The 20,394-nt window shown below is 37.3% G+C and overlaps 1 protein-coding gene across 1 annotated transcript in view; it reads right to left on the bottom strand.

Moving 5' to 3' along the window:
* CC2D2B (coiled-coil and C2 domain containing 2B) overlaps window positions 1-20,394 on the bottom strand; it is a 344,324-nt gene that overhangs the window by 16,129 nt on the left and 307,801 nt on the right. Inside the window, 6 exon segments of the mRNA XM_050802958.1 lie at window positions 2,843-2,956; window positions 5,301-5,390; window positions 6,460-6,657; window positions 6,827-7,009; window positions 9,365-9,463; window positions 14,978-15,074. Coding sequence (XP_050658915.1) covers window positions 2,843-2,956; window positions 5,301-5,390; window positions 6,460-6,657; window positions 6,827-7,009; window positions 9,365-9,463; window positions 14,978-15,074 — 781 coding nt within the window.

Here is a 20,394-nt window from a genome sequence, read left to right as displayed (position 1 = left end):
AGCTGTGATAATGCCACTGCCCTATAGCTTGGGTGACAGAATGAGATCCTGTCTCAATAACAAACAAACAACAAAAATAAATAAAAGCCTTTTTGAGGGCTTTTACATTTTCTTTGAAACGAAAAAACAAGCAAGCAAACAAAAACACCAAAGCTCCAGAAATCCTCAGCCCCAGGTTAGCATGAGGATTCAGATGAAAAAACTTGTGAGCCAGTGGTGTCATGTATGGTCCTGCAGAGCGTGCCCTGATGGTAACACGGCTGTTGTTTTAACAAATCAGTGTATTACAAGGATTTCCCAACAGATAGTACTGCAGTGTTTTCAAGTAGGGCACTTTTGTCTAATTCATACAAGATGCTATATGGACTATCCCTGCTTTGGTTAGAATATACTTGGAGACTGAGGGTGAACACCAGGCAGAGATAGGAAATGGAAATTGGCTTAAGGCTCTGACAAAACGAAGTAAAGTTAAAAAGCCATTAAATTAAATTTGGGAACAAGATCTGCAATTAGAAGCTAAAGGGAAAGTATGCAGGAAACCAGTCTGAGAAATAAAAAGTAGTTATTATGTTGCTATTATTTTACTCTGAAAGATAAGACCTTTTGTAGTGTAATCCTATCCTAGCAAAGAATAAAATTTTTTAGGTAATAATAATGTTAAATAATATTTAACATTTATTGAGTATATGCATCAGATACTATGCTAAGAATTAACACTAACTTTGTCACTTTCATTCACTCCAAATTCTGAGAGGAAGGGGTGATTGTTATGCCCATCTTTCATATAAAGAATCAGAGGTTAAGAGGCTTGTCAAAAGAGCCTGTGAGTGGCACTACTCCTGTTTCATGAGGAGGTAACTGAGGCTCAGAGAAGTAAACAAGGCTGAGATCATATAGTTAGTGGCACTGCTGGGTTTTTTGTCTATGTTTGTGACAGGGTCTCACTCTGTAGCCCGGTTGGAGTGCAGTGGTGCCATTATAGCTTACTGCAGCCTCGACCTCCCAGGCTCAAGTGATCCTCCCTCCTCAGTCTCCTAAGTATGTGGGACTACAGGTATGTGTCACTATGCCTGGCTTGCTTATTTATTTATTTATTTATTTATTTATTTAGGTGGGGTCTCCCTGTGTTGTCCAGACTGGCCTTGAACTCCTGAGCTCAAGCAATCCTCCATCCTCAGCCTCCAAAGTGCTGGGATTATAGGCATGAGCCACCATGCTCAGCAATTGCTGCGTTTTAAACCTGTGTCTGACTGTCCCCCAAACCCATATTCTTTTTTTTTTTTTTTTTTTTTTTTTTTGAGACGGAGTCTCGCTCTGTAGCCCAGGCTGGAGTGCAGTGGCCGGATCTCAGCTCACTGCAAGCTCCGCCTCCCGGGTTCACGCCATTCTCCGGCCTCAGCCTCCCGAGTAGCTGGGACTACAGGCGCCCGCCACCTCGCCCGGCTATTTTTTTGTATTTCTTAGTAGAGACGGGGTTTCACCGTGTTAGCCAGGATGGTCTCGATCTCCTGACCTCGTGATCCGCCCATCTCGGCCTCCCAAAGTGCTGGGATTACAGGCTTGAGCCACCGCGCCCGGCCCCCCCAAACCCATATTCTTAAAACTACGCTGTGCAGCCTGCTCTCTTTGACTCTACAGACCTTGCTCTTGGTCTCTGTGCTCATCGTCTTTATAGTAAAGAGGAGGCTTTACCTTAACCACATGGCTGAGGTGAAACTGTGCAGGGCTACCTCCTGCAGTATTGGTCCACAGGTACTAACGCAAATAGTTGCCAAAATATTGTTGACTGTTTACTGCCATCTAGTGGCACTTACAACTACAGCAGGGGATCATATAGAGGGAATGAACTTCTATTAATAGTTAACAAGCTTGGCAATGAAATAATAAATGATGCCAAGAGAATATAGGGAAATAAATCATCATGACAAAAACCATAAGGCAAGACTGTAAATACTGACACTTAGCAAGATACTCATGGTAGGGGTATAAACAGTTCAGAAATAATATCTGTCTGGTGGTACAAATGTAGAAGCAGCACATAAATTAAGCTATAAACAGTTCAGATAGGGAAACATTAATTCATGGCTCACTTCTTATAAGATTAAAACCTCAGCAATGGAGCATGAGGAGAAGTGTTTTTTACAGATCTTAAAATACACTTATTAGAAACATATGATGGGCCGGGCACGGTGGCTCATGCCTGTAATCCCAGCACTTTGGGAGACCAAGGCAGGTGGATCACCTGAGGTCAGGAGTCAAGACCAGCCTGGCCAATATGATGAAACCCTGTCTCTACTAAAATACAAAAAATTAGCCAGGTGTGGTGGCGGGCACCTGTAATCCCAGCTACTTGGGAGGCTAAGGCAGAAAAATCACGTGAACCCGGGAGGCAGAGGTTGCAGTGAGACGAGATCATGCCATTGCCCTCCAGCCTGGGCAGCAAGAGTGAAACTCCATCTCAAAAAACAAAAACCATATGATGATCATGGTGGTAAGGATGGATAACAGCCACCACAAGTGCATTATAACTATTACTACATTACCACCACCACCACCACCACCACCACCACCACCACCACCTTATTGAGTCCAGGTGCTGCTCTCGGTCCCTTAATATGTACTAAGTAATTTAATATTCCCAGTATGATTAGCACTATTTTTAGTACTATTTTACAAAGGAGAAAAGCAAAAGGAAACATTATCCTCTTAACCATTGCTTGCCCATGAAATTCCAAATTAGTTTGTGAAGAGATGGAAACCTGGGTTTGAAGTCTTCTAAACTTGCAGCTGAAATCTGATTTCCTTTTGCTTACATTATTGCAATATGAACTCCAGCACTTACTTCTAACACGGAGGTTCCCAAGAGGACCAGTGCCTTCTTTCCAAAATACAGAAAGAAATTACAGAGAAGGATGGCATGCTCCTCCTTATTTCCAACAGCCAAACTGATGCAGCGCTATGACAAAACAAAAGCAATAAGAACAAAAAAAGAAAAGAGCGGAAAAGTTGAGTAATGCAAGCATCTAACTGATGCGGAGCACCTCTACTCACTCCAGTCCCAAACACATTTATTTTTACCGAGTTGCTAAGTTGACAGCAGAGCAGACAGCTCCAGCTTTGCTAGGGCATTAGAAGAAGAGAACATTGACTTGGAGCACTGGGGCCACCTTTATTATAGAACACTTAATGTAGATATTGTATAGAGTGACCAGACAATTTATACCCAAAATGGGATGTTTTTGTTTAGGACAAATATTAAAGTGCCCTGGGCAAGCAGGGACATATGGACTGGTATTTTGAGGAACCTTATCTGATAGGGAATCATATAGTGTTTGCAGGAAGTGATCCTTTGGGCTGTGGAACTACATCCTGTCCTGTACCAATATAGTACTCTCAACTCAAAGAAAGGAAGAAATCTGAGTTGGATGTTAGTCAGGAAAAGTGACTGAAACTTCTTCGACTCAAAGAGCTGAACAGCTAAGCAGTATGTAACAGATCAAATAGACAGTGCCCAGTAAAGCACAGCAATATAGCAGGGGAGAAAAAGGATAGCAGAAGTAGCCAACTGGTGGTCTATGACCTAGTTCTAGTCTACTGGTGTGTTTTGTTTGGCACCCAGAATGTCAAAAAAAGAGAACATTTTCATAGAAAACTCTGGATTTCTGGATTCTGTTGGGGAAAAAACAAAACAAAACAAAACAAACAAACAAACAAAACTCTAGCAAAGACTTGGGTCCAAATGTTCAGATGGCAACAATCTGTTGCTGACTAGTGGCTACATCATTTAAGTGGGACATGTGGCCAGGTGCAGTGGCTCATGCTTGTAATCCCAGCATTTTGGGAGGCTGAGGTGGGCAGATCATGAGGTCAGGAGATTGAGACCATTCTGGCCAATATGGTGAAATCCCATCTCTACTAAAATACAAAAAAAAAAAAAAAAAAATTAGCTGGGCCTGGGTGCGTGCCTGTAATCCCACCTACTCAGCTGGCCTCAGGAGGCCGAGGCAGGAGAATTGCTTGAACCAGGGAGTCGGAGGTTGCAGTGAGCCGAGATCGTGCCACTGCACTCCAGCCTGGCGACAGAGCGAGACTCCATCTCAAAAAAAAAAAAAAAATGATGTGACACGTACTCTCTAGTTCAATACAGTCCCTGAGAAAGAGCTGTGGGGGCCAGGGAGGTGGGGGTAAGGGTTGGGGAGCTAGAGAGCTCATGGCAATGACTATTTACTAATCAGTATGGAAGCACTGCAATGTTTGAACAACTGATATGGCCCTATCAGTGTGCACTGGCTGAACCTGATGGTGAAGGATGGGAGTTAGGGAGGATTATTAAGGAGGCCCTTCTGAAAGAACTGTGTGAACAGGTGAGCTAAGGGCAGAATAACAACAGTCTTCATTGTCAGGCCAAGAAGGTTCTGGATTTTATCAGAGGAGGAGGGAGAGGATGACAGTAGGGAACTAAGTTTTCCTGAGGTCCAGATGCTTTGCATGTTACTACATTTAGTCTTTTGAAAACTCCTGTATGACATGGATAAGGAAATTCAGGTCCAAAGAGGTTAACTTCTCTTAGGTCACATAGCTATGAAGCCTTTGAACTAGGAAATTGAACCAAGGTTGTTTGTTTGTTTTACTCCAAAGACTGTGTGTTAGGTGAGAGAAAATAATTCTTTTCTTGTGAAACCGAATCAGTCATACACTCATGGTTTATGACACAAATATGATTTAAGCTGAAATGGAAGAAATACTCTAAATACTCTACTTTGGGTTGCCAGACTTAGAAAAGAACTTAGAGGATACCCAGTTAAGATTTGAATTTCAGATAAACAACAAATAATTTCTTACTTAAAGTTTGTCCTGAATATCTCATGGGGCCTGTATTTTATTTGGCAATCAGACTAAAGAGGACTTTAAGTGCTAAGGAAGAGCACTGCTATACGAGCTCTTCATTCACATGGGGGTAATGGGGGAAAGCTTTTGGGAAGTGACAGCACTTGCACAAGACTTCAGGGTCTGGCCAACTCCATAGTGACAAGTCATATTGCTCTTTGGAGAATGGCATAATATTATACTCCTGGAATTCCCATTGAGTCAAAATATTCATGAGCTACCACTTAGAATGTTGAAAAGATTTTTGGTATTCATGAATTATTTCCATAGATTGTTATGGAGCTGAAGATGATGTATAAAATTATCAAATACTTTTAAATTTCACAAGGCAAAGTAATATATAAATACATAATATTTTTAAAAGGTTTCCTTAAAAGAAATACTATACATTTTAATTATAACATGTAATTTACCTCTGATGTCATCCATATATCAGAACCATCATTTTCATCCGGTGTATTAGGCATAAAAGGAATCAAAGATACAAATCGAGCAACGAGGTCCTAGAATAATATTCACATTTATTGAGTGTGTACTGTACGTCCATCGCTTAGCACAATGCTTTACATGCACTGTCTCATTTAGCATATAATCTAAGCCTATAAAAGGAGACACTATTATTATTCTAGTATTACAGAAGAGGAAATAAGCTTGGAGTAATAAAATAACTTGCCCTGGGTTCCGTGGCTAATACAATATGTGAAGTCCCTGGGAAACTGAGCCCAAGTTGGACTGACTGCACAGGGTGCATGTAACCATAATATTGTATTTATATTTATTTAGTAATTATTTAGTAATTTATTAATTATTAAATGTTAAATATTAAAATAATATGTTTCCACATTAAACACATACTTTAAAGTACAACTGTTAAAACATTTTAAGATATTGAAGAATAGCAAATGTTTTATTTGTTTTTTGGTTCAAATCTATCACAATTATTTTTGTGAATATAACTTTATTATAAGCTGCCACAGCAGGGAGATATTAGGGTAGCACAGTGTGCTTTCTCAAACAATAGAAGTTATACTATGTATTTTTCCCCTATAGTGCCGGAGACAAAGACTCAGACTAATCTAGGAAAGGAGAAAGGGGTGCAAATAAACAATGTGTTAACATAGAAAGTTCATGAACATTTTAACTGATATTCAATAGCTGTCATTTATGTGCTATTATGACCCTCTACACTAGTTACTTCATTCAAGTAATAAACAAGGTTCACAATCCTTGACAAGCAAAGGAGCTCAGATTTGTACATATTTTTTAAAAGATAAAGATAGTCTTTGAAATAGACCTGAGAGCACTATTACCTCCTTGGATATTGGGTGTCAGGACACACAGGCAGGAAGAAACCCATGATGGAAAAGCAGTGTAGCAAAAGGCAATCTAAATTAGAACTTTTGATTTTAGCTTAAAGAGTCCAGCTAAGGGAGCTTTATGACTCACAAACAGGATAAATATTCTGAGGACAGACAATTCACTAGATTGAACCCAAATACACAAAAGGTAAAAGTGATTCTTCACAGATGCCCTTTAATCACAATGAAGCTGTTAAAAATAATTATAACTTACAAATGTTGCATTAGAATTGTGAAGAAATATATCCAGAAGTTGCTGAGGTGGATTTAATGCCTTGATATATCTTGTGACTAAGAACTGTATCCCTTCATCATTAAAAACAGTAGTTATGATTCTTCGGTTGGGAAACATTGCCTTACAATTCTTTTTAAAAATCTGTGCTCTCTGCAAGACCTCTGTTTGATCTAAAAACTGGAATAAAATTTAAAGTATTTCAACATTGTACTATACTGTTCTCACAGGAAAATATCAAGAACCAATGTTTATTTTTGCCATCTTTCAAATTATTATTACTGGTTTTTAAAATAGTTTATACTTCTTTGATGGTATATATAAAAGAAATTCAATGTAAAAAACCTACCTTATCTAGTGTTGGATTACAGGTGACATATGATATTTGAGGTTCAATGGTAGCAAAAATATTTAAGAATGTACATTCTTTTAAATTCTGCTCATTAGAATCTTCTTTAGGAAATACGTAAGTATTACTCCAAGTATACCCAAGCAAAACTGGTGGAATAGTTACTTGAAATGTTCCACTAATCTGAAAGAGTATATCAGCATAATGGATTATGGATTATGCATGATGAAAATGAACATCAGTCAAATATTAAGGCCCAGCGGAGTCCACTCCATCACAGAAAGCTGGCTTGCTTGTGTGAATGGGCTTCCACTCATTTGTACTTGCCCAGGAATGAGCAGGTTCTCTGTGGTGATGTGTTCATAGGTACCCTTGACACCTTGGGTCCCTGCCTAATATGTACTATGTAGAGAGGGTAGGAGTAAGAAAGGAATGAAACAAGCAAGTTACGATACCAGTGATAAAGCTCTTAGAAAATCTAATGCAGGCTCAGAGAAGAAGCTAAAAGATCATGTTACATTTTGTATTGGGTCTAGAAAGAGAAAATGTGTAACAGCAAGAAAGACAACCCTCAGGTCCACAGTAGGAGGAATTTGTGTGTGTGTGCGCGCGCGGGCGTGCGTGCATGTGCGTATGTGTAAGAGGTAAATAATAATAATAATAATAATAAATACTAGCTGGGAGTGGTGGTGCACACCTGTGGTCCCAGCTACTTAGGAGGTTGAGGTGGGAGGATCACTTGGGCTTTGGAGGTTGAGGCTGCAATAAGCCATGATTGTCCCACTGCATTCCAGCCTGGGCAACACAGTGAGATGCTGTCTCAAAAGAAACATGATAGCTAATAGTTACCGAGTGCTTACTAATGTGCAAGACCCCAAGTACTTGATATAGATCACATCATTCAATGGAGTAGACACTGACCTTATCTCCATTTCACAAATAAGGAAACTGAGGGTCAGAGAATTGAAGTATTTGTGCAAGATCACAAAACTAATGAGTAGTGGAGCCAGGATTACAACCCAGATGTGTCCACCTTTGAGGCCCACACTCTTTCCTACCACTGTATCCTGCAGTCTGGCCTAAGACTGAGCAATGTCCACAGGGACTTACAAACATAGGAAGCCCTGCAGCTGTACCTCCAACAATGTCTATTCCTATTGCCAGTCTTTGAAACACGTGCCGTCATGACTTCATGTGATTGCACACTGTGCAGGCACCTCTACACTCCTATGTGATATTTGTTCTTTCCCACTTCCTTACCAATAGTTTAGTTGGCAACATGAGAGCCAGGTAGTAGGAACAGAAAGTTCATTAACACTTTAATTGGTATACAATGGCAGCCATTTATGTACTATTATGACACTGTACAGTGGTGACTTCATGCAATTAATAAACAAGGCTCACAATTCTTGACAAGCAAAGGAGCTAGGATTTATATATATATTTAAATGATTGTCTCTGAAATAAATCTGAGAGCACTGTTATCTCCTTGGAAATTGGGTGTCAGGACACATAGGCAGGAAGAAACCCATGATGGAAAAGCAGGGTAGTAAAAGGCAATCTAAATTAAGCCCTTATTTGCTTGACCAATTTGTTAAGCCCTTATTTGCTTGACAAATTCATCTTTAAGGACTTAATTCAGAAGTTATCACCTATATTAAGTCTTCTTTGATCTTACATTCTCCTCCTTAGTCTCTTCTTATCTACTAAACTCTGAACCACTCCCCTGGCATTTCCACCTGCAACCCAGGAAGAGTAAAGTACTCCATACTGTATGTTCCCATGTACCTATCTCATACCTCTATTAAAGCACTACAATATTATCACATTGTACTGAAATGTTCGTTTTATTCCATAGACTGAACTCATTGAGGTAGAAAATTCATTTCTGAATTTTCACATTTCCAGTGTCTGCCACGGCGTCAGAGATGTCAAGTGCCTTGCCTACCATCACTTAGTGAAGAAGTAACAGTGAAGTCTAGGCTGGGGCTTTTCTACTTTGCTAGTCATGTAGGCATTTTCCTGCTACATAATAACCCAAGAGCAGAGCCCTCTGAGGGTCTCACAGAGACTAGGTGCAAATCGTAAGTCTTACCATGGTCAATAAACAGTGTTGACAAGCTGAAACTCCTGGTACCCATGATTACAAAGCAACACCACTAATCAGAATGTTTCATGAATCTGATCTTATAGAACTCTTTTATGCAAATATAAATGTTGTTTGAAGACCTAAGACTAGTTTTCCTATTCTTTGTTAGTGAGCACTCTAAAGATACTGTCCTATTCTTTGTTAATGAACACTCTAAAGATACTGTCCTATTCTTTGTTAGTGAACACTCTGAAGAACTGTCTAGAGACAGTTCAAATCTTCAAACACTTCAGAAGCCCATAACATTCTAATATAGGATCATCTTAACTGACCTACCAGCCTGCCAATCACAGAGTCTGATTCAAAGACAACAGAAAGTGTTTCTATTAGTGTTTCTATTAGCCAGAGATCAAAACTTAGAATAATAAGCAAAGAACATTTTCTCTTACCTCAGATTGTTGCAGAAGAGCAGAAAAAGGGAAGACAATGGATCCAAGCCAATTCTTTCTTATATATGAGTGAGCACTACAGCTCTTGAGACAGTGATCCTATGAAAATAAATAATTTTTTATTACTTAATATCATGTGATGAATAGTTCTACAAACTCAGGTAAATATAAAAAGTCATTCTGTTTCTTTTAAAAAAAGAAAAGGTAAATAGAAAAGATGTGTTTTTCTTGCTTTTTAATTTCTTTGAAAGATAACTATTTAAAGCAAAAAATAATAGTCTGGGAGAAAATGATCTGTTGTGGAGTTTATGACTTGTGTAAAGTAGAATGTATGACAACACTAGCACAATGCAAGGAGGGAGAATTGGAGGCATTATATTATAGTATCCTGCTCTTACACTGTATGTGAAGTGGCACTATATTATGTACAGATAGTCTGTGGTAAATTAAAGATAATATTGTAAACCTGAGAGCAACAGTTAAGAAAACAAACAATTATAGCTAATAAGCCAATAGTGGAGATAAAATGAAACATAAAACTATGCCATCAATCCAAAAGAAGGCAGGAAAAAAGAATAAAGAATAGTTGGGATAAGCAGAAGATAAATAGGAAGATGGTACACAGCCAGGTTAATAAATATAGAAAATGTAAATGGTCGTACGTTCAAAGGAAGAGATTGTCAGAGTGGATAAAAAAGCAAGACTCAACTGTATGCTGTCTAGAGTAAACCCATTTTAAATATAAAGACACAGCTTAAAAGAAAATAAAAAGATATATTATACAGGCACTAATTAAAAGAAAGCTGAGTCACTATATTTATAACAGACAAAACATATTTAAAAACAAGAAATTAATCAGGAATAAAGAGAGATATTTTATACTGATACAGGAATCAATTCATCAAAAAGAAATATATATGTAATATGTAATGTATATCTAACACATATGAACCCAGAAACAGAGTTGCAAAATACAGAGCTAAAAAACATGACATCAAAAGCAAGTTGACAAATTTGACTTCATCAAAATTAAAAACCTTGCTCTTCAAAAGACACTGTTAAGAAAATAAAAAGATAAGCTACATATTGGGAGAAAATATTTGCAAATCATGTATCTGACAAAGGACTTGAATACAAAGAACCCCGAAAATTCAATAAGAAAATAACCCAGTTTTAAAAATAGACTAAAGACTTGAACAGACACCTCACCAAAGAAGATATATAAATGGCAAATAAATATTTACATGGAAGGGTGCCCAACACCATTAGTCATTAGGAAATGCAAATTAAAGCTATAATGAGAAACCACCATACAACTATTAGGGTGGCTAAAGTTTAAAAGTTTGACGAAGTAGTTTGTAAGAAAGTGAAAGAACTGGAAGTCTCCTACATTACTGGCGGGCATAAAAAGTGGTACAATCACTTTGGGAAACAGTTTAGCAGTTTCTTAAATATTCATTTACCATAATATCCAACTATTTTTATTTACTAAGAGAAATGAAAGCATTTGTCTATAAAAAGATTTTACACAAATGTTCATAGCAGCTTTATTTATAATAGTCAAAAAATGAAAACAAACTAAATGTCCATCAACAGGTGAATATATAAACAAGCAATGAAGTGCATGTTTATCAATGGAATACTGCTATATAATAAAAAGAAATGAACTGGTTTGATACAACTACAACATGAATGAATCTGAAAATAATCTTTCTGAGTAAAAGAAGCAAAACCAAAACAAAACAAAACAAAACACATACCATAGGATTCCATTTTCTATAAAATTCTAGAAAATAGAAACGATAGTGACAGAACACAAATCACTGGTTGCTGGCAGGAGGTAGACATGCCAACAGAGCAGGCGGACACTTTTGAGGGTAATGGATATGTTTATTATCTTAATTGCGATGACGGTTTCATTGGTATATACATATATCAAAACTTGTCAAATTATATACTTTAAATATGTGCAGATCATTGTATGCTAATCATTCCTCAATAACACTGTTTTCAAAATTAGAGAAAGTATTTGTAGTAGGGAGAAGCAGGAATTAGGCATAAAAGGGATTGGCATTCGCTCCCACCACCACCCCTCCCATTGGCAGCACCCTATGATCTTTTGGCCACTTATATTTTTCATTTCATCAACCAAAGGCCAGAGAATCCAGGGAAAATGAAAGAAAATAGCTGAAGTTTGAAAAAAGCTGCCAAAACCCTGATTCCTCCCTTTAGTTCATAACCACTGCTTTGGACATTAGGAGCCCTTCCAACTTTTTGTACTTAAGAAGTTACCCCATCTACTTACCAGGGAATATGAGAAGGGTCTTTTAGATCCAGAGGCTAACCAGCAACAATAGAGCTGAGCAAGATGGACTGTGCTGCTCTAGTCTAAAAGGTAATAGGCACACTTAGGTAGCTTTGTAGCAATCAAGTCCTTGGAATTCTGACGGATGTGCTCTCAACTGCATTAATCTTTCCATCCTAAGTCCCAGGGATGCTGGAGGCTTCTTAGGTCTACCTTGCCTCAGGCTATAGATTATAGCTCTATCAAAGTTCACTTTAGAATTAGTTCCCTACATAGATGGAGCTGGAGGCCATTATCCTTAGCAAACTAACACAGGAACAGAAAACCAAATACCACATGCTCTCACTTATAAGTGGGAGCTAAATGATGAGAACACATGGACACATAGAGAGACATAACACATACTGGGTCCTATTGGAGTGTGGAGGGTGGGAGGTGGGAGAGGATCAGGAAAAACAGCTAATGGACACTAGGCTTAATACCTGAGTGATGAAATAATCTGTACAACAAACCCTCGTGTCACAAGTTTACCTGTATAACAAACTTGCATGTGTGCCCCTGAACTTCAAAGTCAAATAAAAATAAAAAGTATGTAAAATTGGTTCCTTATGCATCCTCTCTGAGAAGCAATGAAAGAATTTTAAGATCAACAATATGAATTATATATGAAGCGACCTTTAAGGAATCTATTAGTGTGGGAACTGTATATATCAAGTGATAAAAACAAGACTTAATATCCAGAGCTATAATGTGTATGTGGTAAGTTTGCATATCCTGGTGTAAGTTGAAGCAGGGCCAGGCACTCTGATGGTTAAATGGTGGAAGAGGTGCTGTTATGATTGGACCATCTCTTTAAATAACTCATATAAATAAAACTCAGATATCTGTATACTTAGTCTCTCAACCCCTTGTAAATCAAAGTAACCCCTTCATCTTTGTCATGGAAGATAATTTCTTTGTGAGCAACATAGCTTGCCCAATAGGGTTCCTTATCTTGTCATCAGGATGAACACCTTTGTATGTTAATTAACAGTCATAGAGTTGGGACAGTGGCTTGATTAAATGAACCATGGACTAAAGGCTCAAATGTACAGTATGATTTCCACAAGGTAATAAAACTGAAATTTAAAATCAAAAGTTTATACAAAAGTCTTTCAAACATTTGAAAATGCAAAGATACAATATTAGAAGACTGTTAGGCCAAGCAAGAAAATGTAATATATATATATTAATTATATGTATATAATATATATTACATATATAAAATAAACAAGTCACTAAATATAAAATACATAGTCTAAGATGTTTACAGAGATAAATTTATAGTCTCCAAATGTTTCCATTATTTATGAGAAGGCAAGAGATCAAACAAACTAGGCATTCAATACATTTGGCAAAAGTAAATACAAAAATTATAGTCCTGGGGGAATAGGGAGAAAAAATTAATATACAAGTAGAAATAAATGAATTAGAAAACCAAAAAAGTGAAAAGTAAAAACAATTACAGTAGTTGGTTCTTTAAAGAATAGTCAAACATCTTCCAAATTAAATAATTTTTTTAAAACTTGAAAGACAAGGTTGGATAAAGTTAGAAGTCAGAGGAGAGTAGATAATGGCAAGTCAAAAATTATGAGACTATGCTGAAAATTTATATGCTAATAAATTTTAAAATCTTGAAAATAACTATTTTTTAAAAGTATTTAAACCAATATCTGAGTTTTGGGTTAGTTTAAGGTCTTTCCGTGGCTACTGGGATTTCTGTTAGACTTTCAGTTAACCTAGGTTTTAAATCTGGAGTATGCATGGGGCTTGCTCTGCCAGTTCCAAAGGCAGTTCAGCCCATCTCTTTCATGCCGAGCATTAAAAATAGGCTACGTGTCTGTGAGAGTTCCAAGTCTTCAGCTTTCTGCTAATACATAACTAAAGAAAGGGAGATCTGTGGGAAGTAAGAAAACAGTTGATAGCAGGAAGAAAATATACAGGAGGGGCACAGAGGAAAAATGAAACATTTCTAGACAAAATAATGTTCAGTGATAACTTAAAACCTTCTTTTAACTGCGTAGCTATCTCGGGGCTCAGCCTAGCTCTAGTCTTTTACAAGACAATGGAATGTTTTGGCCCATAGCTCCCCTAAAACCCTGTCCATGAGAGGAGGGCAAGAATGCAAGGCCCTTTCCTTTTTTAAAGAGCATGCCAATATTGTCACAAACAAGTCTGACACCTAAAGCATGTGGATCTCATTCCAATAACAACAATCTCACTCTAATAACAATGCAAAGCAGTTTCAAGGGTTCAGTTGTTAATCAACTGCTACTCAATTCTGACCAAATTAGTCTTTGAGACAATTCACTTTTGAGAGAGAAAATTGGTTAGACATTCTTTTGGGTTTTCTAAGCTTTACCCATTATCAGTGTTGATCATCAGAACATTACTCAGTTTAACTCCTTGGAGAAAAGCTATCGCCAAATTATTGCTAAATATTTTACCCTTAGCGTTTACCATGGTTGATTTAAAGTTTCTTTAAGAAGAATATGTGTTGTATCTCCTGGAAAACTGGGTTGGAAAACATAGTCATTATGATTTGCAGTGGTTTTTACAGAAGGCTCATTCCTGTACCTTACTCTCCAAGGTCTTGTTCAACTTCTCTGACATGGATCCCCAGTCCCTCCAGGTAGAATTAATTGCTCCTTCAGTAGCATTGCCATAGAATTTGGAAAACATTTCTATTAAAGCATTTAATCTACACACCTTAAAAGAGTAGAGACTATGGGTATGCATTTTTATATTTTTAGTAGCAAGTTCAATAGGGAGGAAACTAACGTTTATTTTAGAGCTTGCTAGGGTGCTGGGCATTGTGCTAGGAACTTTTACACAACTATGAGGAAGATAGTAATTTTAGAAATTAGATTAAGTAGAACTGAATTTTAGCCTTAGGAATAATTTGATCTCTTTTGTAGGAGTAGTGTATTTTCTTTGATCAGATAATGAGAAATATGTAACCTATTATATTTCTGTATTGGCTACAGAAAGCTCACATTTAAATGTAATGTTCTATTGCAGAAACCTACTTCTCCCAAGTTCTTGGTATATTTATTCCTCCTCCTCCTATATGTGGTTTATGATCTCTGTTATTTTTTAACTGACTTGTCATATGTTTGATTTTATTGCAAGTTGCCTCAAATCCTTTCAAGAAAATGTTGGATATAGACATTGCATCTAAAAGCATATTTACAAACGTGTTACTAGACTTCATTCAGTTTGACCTTAGAATTATTCCAGCATTGGCTATTATAATTATGCTACTTTACCTCATGTTTTTCAGTTATCATTTCATCAAAAATGTTGATATATATATTATCTTTTATTTTAGATAAGCTTGAGAAGCTATAATCATGTCCTGGTGAGCTGCAAATAAGAAAAATATATTCAAATGCTTAATTTTCTCAAAATCCACTTATTTCCTAACAGCATTATTCATAAAGAACTATAAAATCACCTGTGTTGTTTTCTTTTATGAAGTATAAACTAAGGAAAAGCTGTATATTTTGAAGACTGGCTGCTACCTTTCGTTAGAGCCAGCATGTGCTTTGTAATTTACATCTCTCTTAAGATGAAAAATAAAAATGTTTAAGTGTTGAACAGAAAGGCTTTCACTATAGCTATCAATTGCAAAGATTATTTGGAGTATTGTATAGATTTTTCACCTATCTTAAATTCTGCTAGTTTCCCATAGAGATAAAATGCTCTTTTATTCTCAGTTAATAGATATGATTTTAAATACAGAATTTATGGCCAGGCACGGTGGCTCATGCCTGTAATCCCACCACTTTGGGAGGCCGAGATGGGTGGATCACCTGAGGTCAGGAGTTCGAGGCAAGCCTGGCCAACATGGCGAAACCCCATCTCTACTAAAAGTACAAAAAAAAAATAGCTGGGCCTGGTGGCAGGCGGTTGTAATCCCGGCTACTCGGGACGCTGAGGCAGGAGAATCACTTGAACCCAGGAGGTGGAGGTTGCAGTGAGTAGAGATCACGCCACTGCACTCCAGCCTGGGTAACAAGACTAGAACTCCATCTCTAAATAAATAAATAAATAAATAAATCACAGAATTTATTCTCTTTCCCATGTTAATTTTCTCCAAGCAGAAACTGGGATAATGGAGTGCATTTAATTTTGCAGGCTGTCTGCTGATGGCATTCTTGATTAAGTATATCTTGGAGGTAGTTGAAAGGATAGTGTATATCATGAGCAATGAACTTTCACTCTCAGCTCCAGCTTGTGTACTGAATCTCCATCAAACATTTAACAGTGATGGCAATCTCAATCTTGTACAATAGGTTACTTTACACAGAGAAACTGAAGCTCTGAGAAGTTAAATAACTTACTCAAGGTAATGCCACCAGCAAATGACAGAGCCCGATCTGAACCCAGCTTTTCTTCTTTTTAATATTTTTATTGAGTGTGTGTGTATACACACACACACACACACACACACACAGGAAGCAACCACTATTTCAAAGGATCTTCAACAGCTTCTGTAACTTTTTGAAACCTATAAGCAATGATGATTGAAAAATGCTAGTTGAGTTTAGAGAACAATTTTAAGTGGAAGTTTCCTTGTATTTCCTAGTGATAAAATAACTAGCTGACTCCCCTACTTTGTTCCTCAAGGATTTCCTTTCATTCATGCTGCCAGAACCTAAGAAAGGGCAGGGGAGGCAATACTTATTTACAACACTACGCTGGCAGGAGAAAGGACAACTGTCATCCTTAAAACATTTTTTAGCTTATTAGTCTATTCCTGACATCACTTAAGTCCTTCTGCATTATTTTGCATTCTGTATTCTATTAAAATGTTCTTCAAATGTTACCATAATTCTTCCTCCAGGAAGGGCTCATGGAGCTAATTATTTAATATTATTTATTACTTATAAATATTATTTATTATGACTACTTATCAATTTGCTTGTGGTTTTTGTTCACTAAACTGTCACAAGAAGAGGGAAGTTGGGGTCTTAAACCAAAGGCATCAAAAAGTAGTAGCTGGATGGTTTTGCCTTATCCAAAGCCTGTGATCCACTTGGTTGCACTCCACATTGTTCTTGGCCTGTTTCACTGCTATAATTGCAAGGATGCAAACACTCCCAAATCTTCTCATTAGTTCACTTACAAGTTTATGTATCTTATTGACTGTTTTATGTTCTCCTAAATTTATTTAATACAGTATACTTCTTCTAACTCTAATGTCTACATTAATATTCCAAGTATTTCCAAACACACATGACCACATATTTTACATTTACAAACTTCTCAAACAAATACATTTTATATGTTAATTATTTAACTTGATATTATGTGATATTATATAATAGATTTCCCTTTAAGTCAATAACTTCCTTCACACACAAAGAATAAATAGTTCAAGAAAGCAAGTGTCAGAGAACAACGCAAAGTGAGAGGTACAAGATTCAGACAGGTAGCCAAATAACAAGAATATCTGTTTAGGAACTCTGGCCAACAACTCTGAAAATATAATTGAGCCTCTGTTGAATCCGGAAGAATGAATTTGATTTCTGCTAATAGCAGAAGTTCCATAGCATCTAAGCTAACAAAATTCTAAGGTGTTTTTCGTTATAGTTCCCCTACCCCTAAGTTGAAATAATGGCACAAACAGGGTCTCCCTTTCTTTGCAAATCCTGTTTAGGATTTGAAGCCTTTCACTTTCAGAAGGGGTGGCTGGGATGTGAATGTTTACATAGCCTCCAAGATGTCATCACATATATGCAAGTGATTATGTCAGTTCTTCAGAGTTCCTTTAGCCTTTGTTAGTGAGGGATATATGTTAACACAGCATCGGACAAAGCATAGAAATCCTATAAAATCATATAAACTATGAACTAACATGAAATATAAAATATTCATAGGAAATTATAGAAAATAAGTTATAGAAAAATAATATAAAATGATGGTTAATCCATAAGACAATCCTGCTCTACGTGTATGAAAAAGAAGTCAATTTTCCCACCTTTCAAAATAAAAAGAAACATATTAATTGAAAAAATGTTTAGATGTTTAATAGCTACACATACCTGCTCATGAAAGAAATTTATACCCAGCAGTAAAGCATAGCAATACTAAAGGAAATGGCAATGGAATTAGATTCATTTTACTGGGTCATGAGTGTGTGTATGTGTGTGTCCCTAAACACCGCATAAAGGATTATTCTAGTCTATATCTGTTTTGTTCCTTCTTGGTAGCAAGCAGGAACATAGGTGTATATTTCTTTTTGGATTTAAAAATCTGATTTATTAACTATTTTAATTAAAAATACTTTTATATACAGGAATATTATTCAAAAAGATATCCTCACTAATTCTTCAGAAAATGCAATGGTCTAAAATTTTAATGCAAGTTGACATATGTTCTAAAGTAAGGAAAGTAAAGGAGGACAACTATTTATTAAAGATTTTTAAAAAGGACATACCATAAAGGAAAGGACTGGCACAATTTAAAACTTCTTTTCATCAAAATACATCATAAAGAAAATGAAAAGTCAAGTCATTAGGGAAAGACAGTTTTAACACATATAACTGACAAAGGGCTGGTATCCATAAGATAAGAACTGCTTCAAAAAAAAAATAAAGACAGGCCAGGCACGGTGACTTACACCTGTAATCCCAGCACTTTGGGAGGCCAAGGCGGGCGGATCACGAGGTCAGGAGATGGAGACCATCCTGGCTAACACGGTGAAACCCTGTCTCTACTAAAAATGCAAAAAAATTTAGCAGGGCGAGGTGGCGGGCGCCAGTACTCCCAGCTACACGGGAGACTGAGGCAGGAGAATGGCGTGAACTGGGAGGCGGGGCTTGCAGTGAGCCGAGATCACGCCACTGCACTCCAGCCTGGGCGACAGAGCAAGATTCCGTCTCAAAAATAAATAAATAAATAAATAAATAAATAAATACAAAACAATAGAAAAATAGAGAAAAGTATCCTTTCGGCTAGAGCAGCCATCTTCCATAGTTCGCCAAAATGATGAACACAAAGGAAAAGAGGAAAGGTACCCAATGTTTGTTCTCTAGGCCTTTTAGAAAACATGGAGTTGTTCCTTTGGCCATGTATATGCGAATCTATAAGAAAGGTGATATTGTAGACATCAAGGGAATGGGTACTGTTCAAAAAGGAATGCCTACAAGTGTTACCACGGCAAAACTGGAAGAATCTGTAATGCTATTGGCATTGTTGTAAACAAAGAAGGGCAAGATTCTTGCCAAGAGAATTAATGTGTGTATTGAGCACATAAGCACTCTAATAGCGGAGATAGCTTCCTGAAACATGTGAAGGAAAATGATCAGAAAAAGAAGCCAGAGAGAAAGGTACCTGGGTTCAACTGAAGCACCAGCCTGCTCCACTCAGAGAAGCACCCTTTGTGAGAACCAATGGGAAGGAGGCTGAGCTGCCGGGGGAACCTATTCCCTATGAAGTCATGGCATAATTGGTGTTAAAAAAAAAAAAAAGATAATAAAAGACTTCTGGACTGTAAAAATGTTTCTCTTCATTGAGCAGAAGTGTGGTGTCCTCTCCCTCAAATAAATATTTAAAGCAAATTTTAATTGTATCCTAATTCATGTAATGTCTTTACTAGTCAAACTTAATGTATTTCTTGCTTAGATGTGACATGGCTTATTGTGCAACAAATTACTCAATTGGTTAGAAAACAGCTAGATATTATTTATGAAATATTTGTACTAGTTTGAAGATAGTCCCTCTAAATCATTATGGAAGAAATAAAATAATTTCCAAAAAGAAAAAAAAAAAGAAAAATAGACAAAAGTAATGAAAGGGCATTTCACTGAAAAGAAAATACCAATGGCCAATGAACCTATGAAAAGAAGCTCAATGTGGATAAATAAGTAAACTGTGATACATCCATACAATAGAATATTATGCAGGAGTAAAAAGAAGTAAGCAATCAAGCTATAAAAAGACATGGAGAAAACTTACAGGCATGTTTTTCATGGAAGAAAGCCAATCTGAAATGGCTCCATACTGTATGATTTCAACTATATGACTACGATGGCTAATTCTATGTGTCAACTGGGCTAGGCCACAGTTTCTATATATTTGGTCAAACATTATTCTAGATGTTTATCTGAAGATTTTTGTTTTGTTTTGTTTTTTTGTTTTTGAGACAGAGTCTCCCTCTGTCGCCCAGGCTGGAGTGCAGTGGCGTGATCTCTGCTCACTGCAACCTCTGCCTCCCGAGTTCAAGTGATTCTCCTGCCTCAGCCTCCCAACTAGCTGGGATTACAGGTGCCCACCAGCACAGCTAGATAATTTTTGTATTTTTAGTAGAAACGGGGTTTCACCCTGTTGGCCAGGCTGGTCTTGATCTCCTGACCTCAAGTGATCTGCCCGCCTCGGCCTCGCAAAGTGCTGGGACTACAGACGTGAACTACCGCGCCTGGCCTCTGAAGGTATTTTTTAGGTATAGTGTAAGCCAGTTGACTTTGAGTAAAGCAGATCATCCTCCATGATAAGGGTGGACCTTAGCCAATCAGTTAAAAGCCTTAATAGACAAAAGACTGGTCTCCCCTGTGGAAAAGGGAATTCTGCCAGCAGATTTCCTTCAGACTTAAACTGTAACTCTTTCCCGAGTCTCCAGCTTGCCATCCTACCCTGCAGATTGTGGGCTTGCCAGCCTCCACAATCATGTGAGCCAATT

Source organism: Macaca thibetana, chromosome 9, assembly GCF_024542745.1.
Source record: "Macaca thibetana thibetana isolate TM-01 chromosome 9, ASM2454274v1, whole genome shotgun sequence".
Classification (NCBI taxonomy): domain Eukaryota; kingdom Metazoa; phylum Chordata; class Mammalia; order Primates; family Cercopithecidae; genus Macaca; species Macaca thibetana.
The sequence above is the reverse complement of the archived record's forward strand: the minus strand, read 5'-3'. Positions and strand labels throughout refer to the sequence as shown.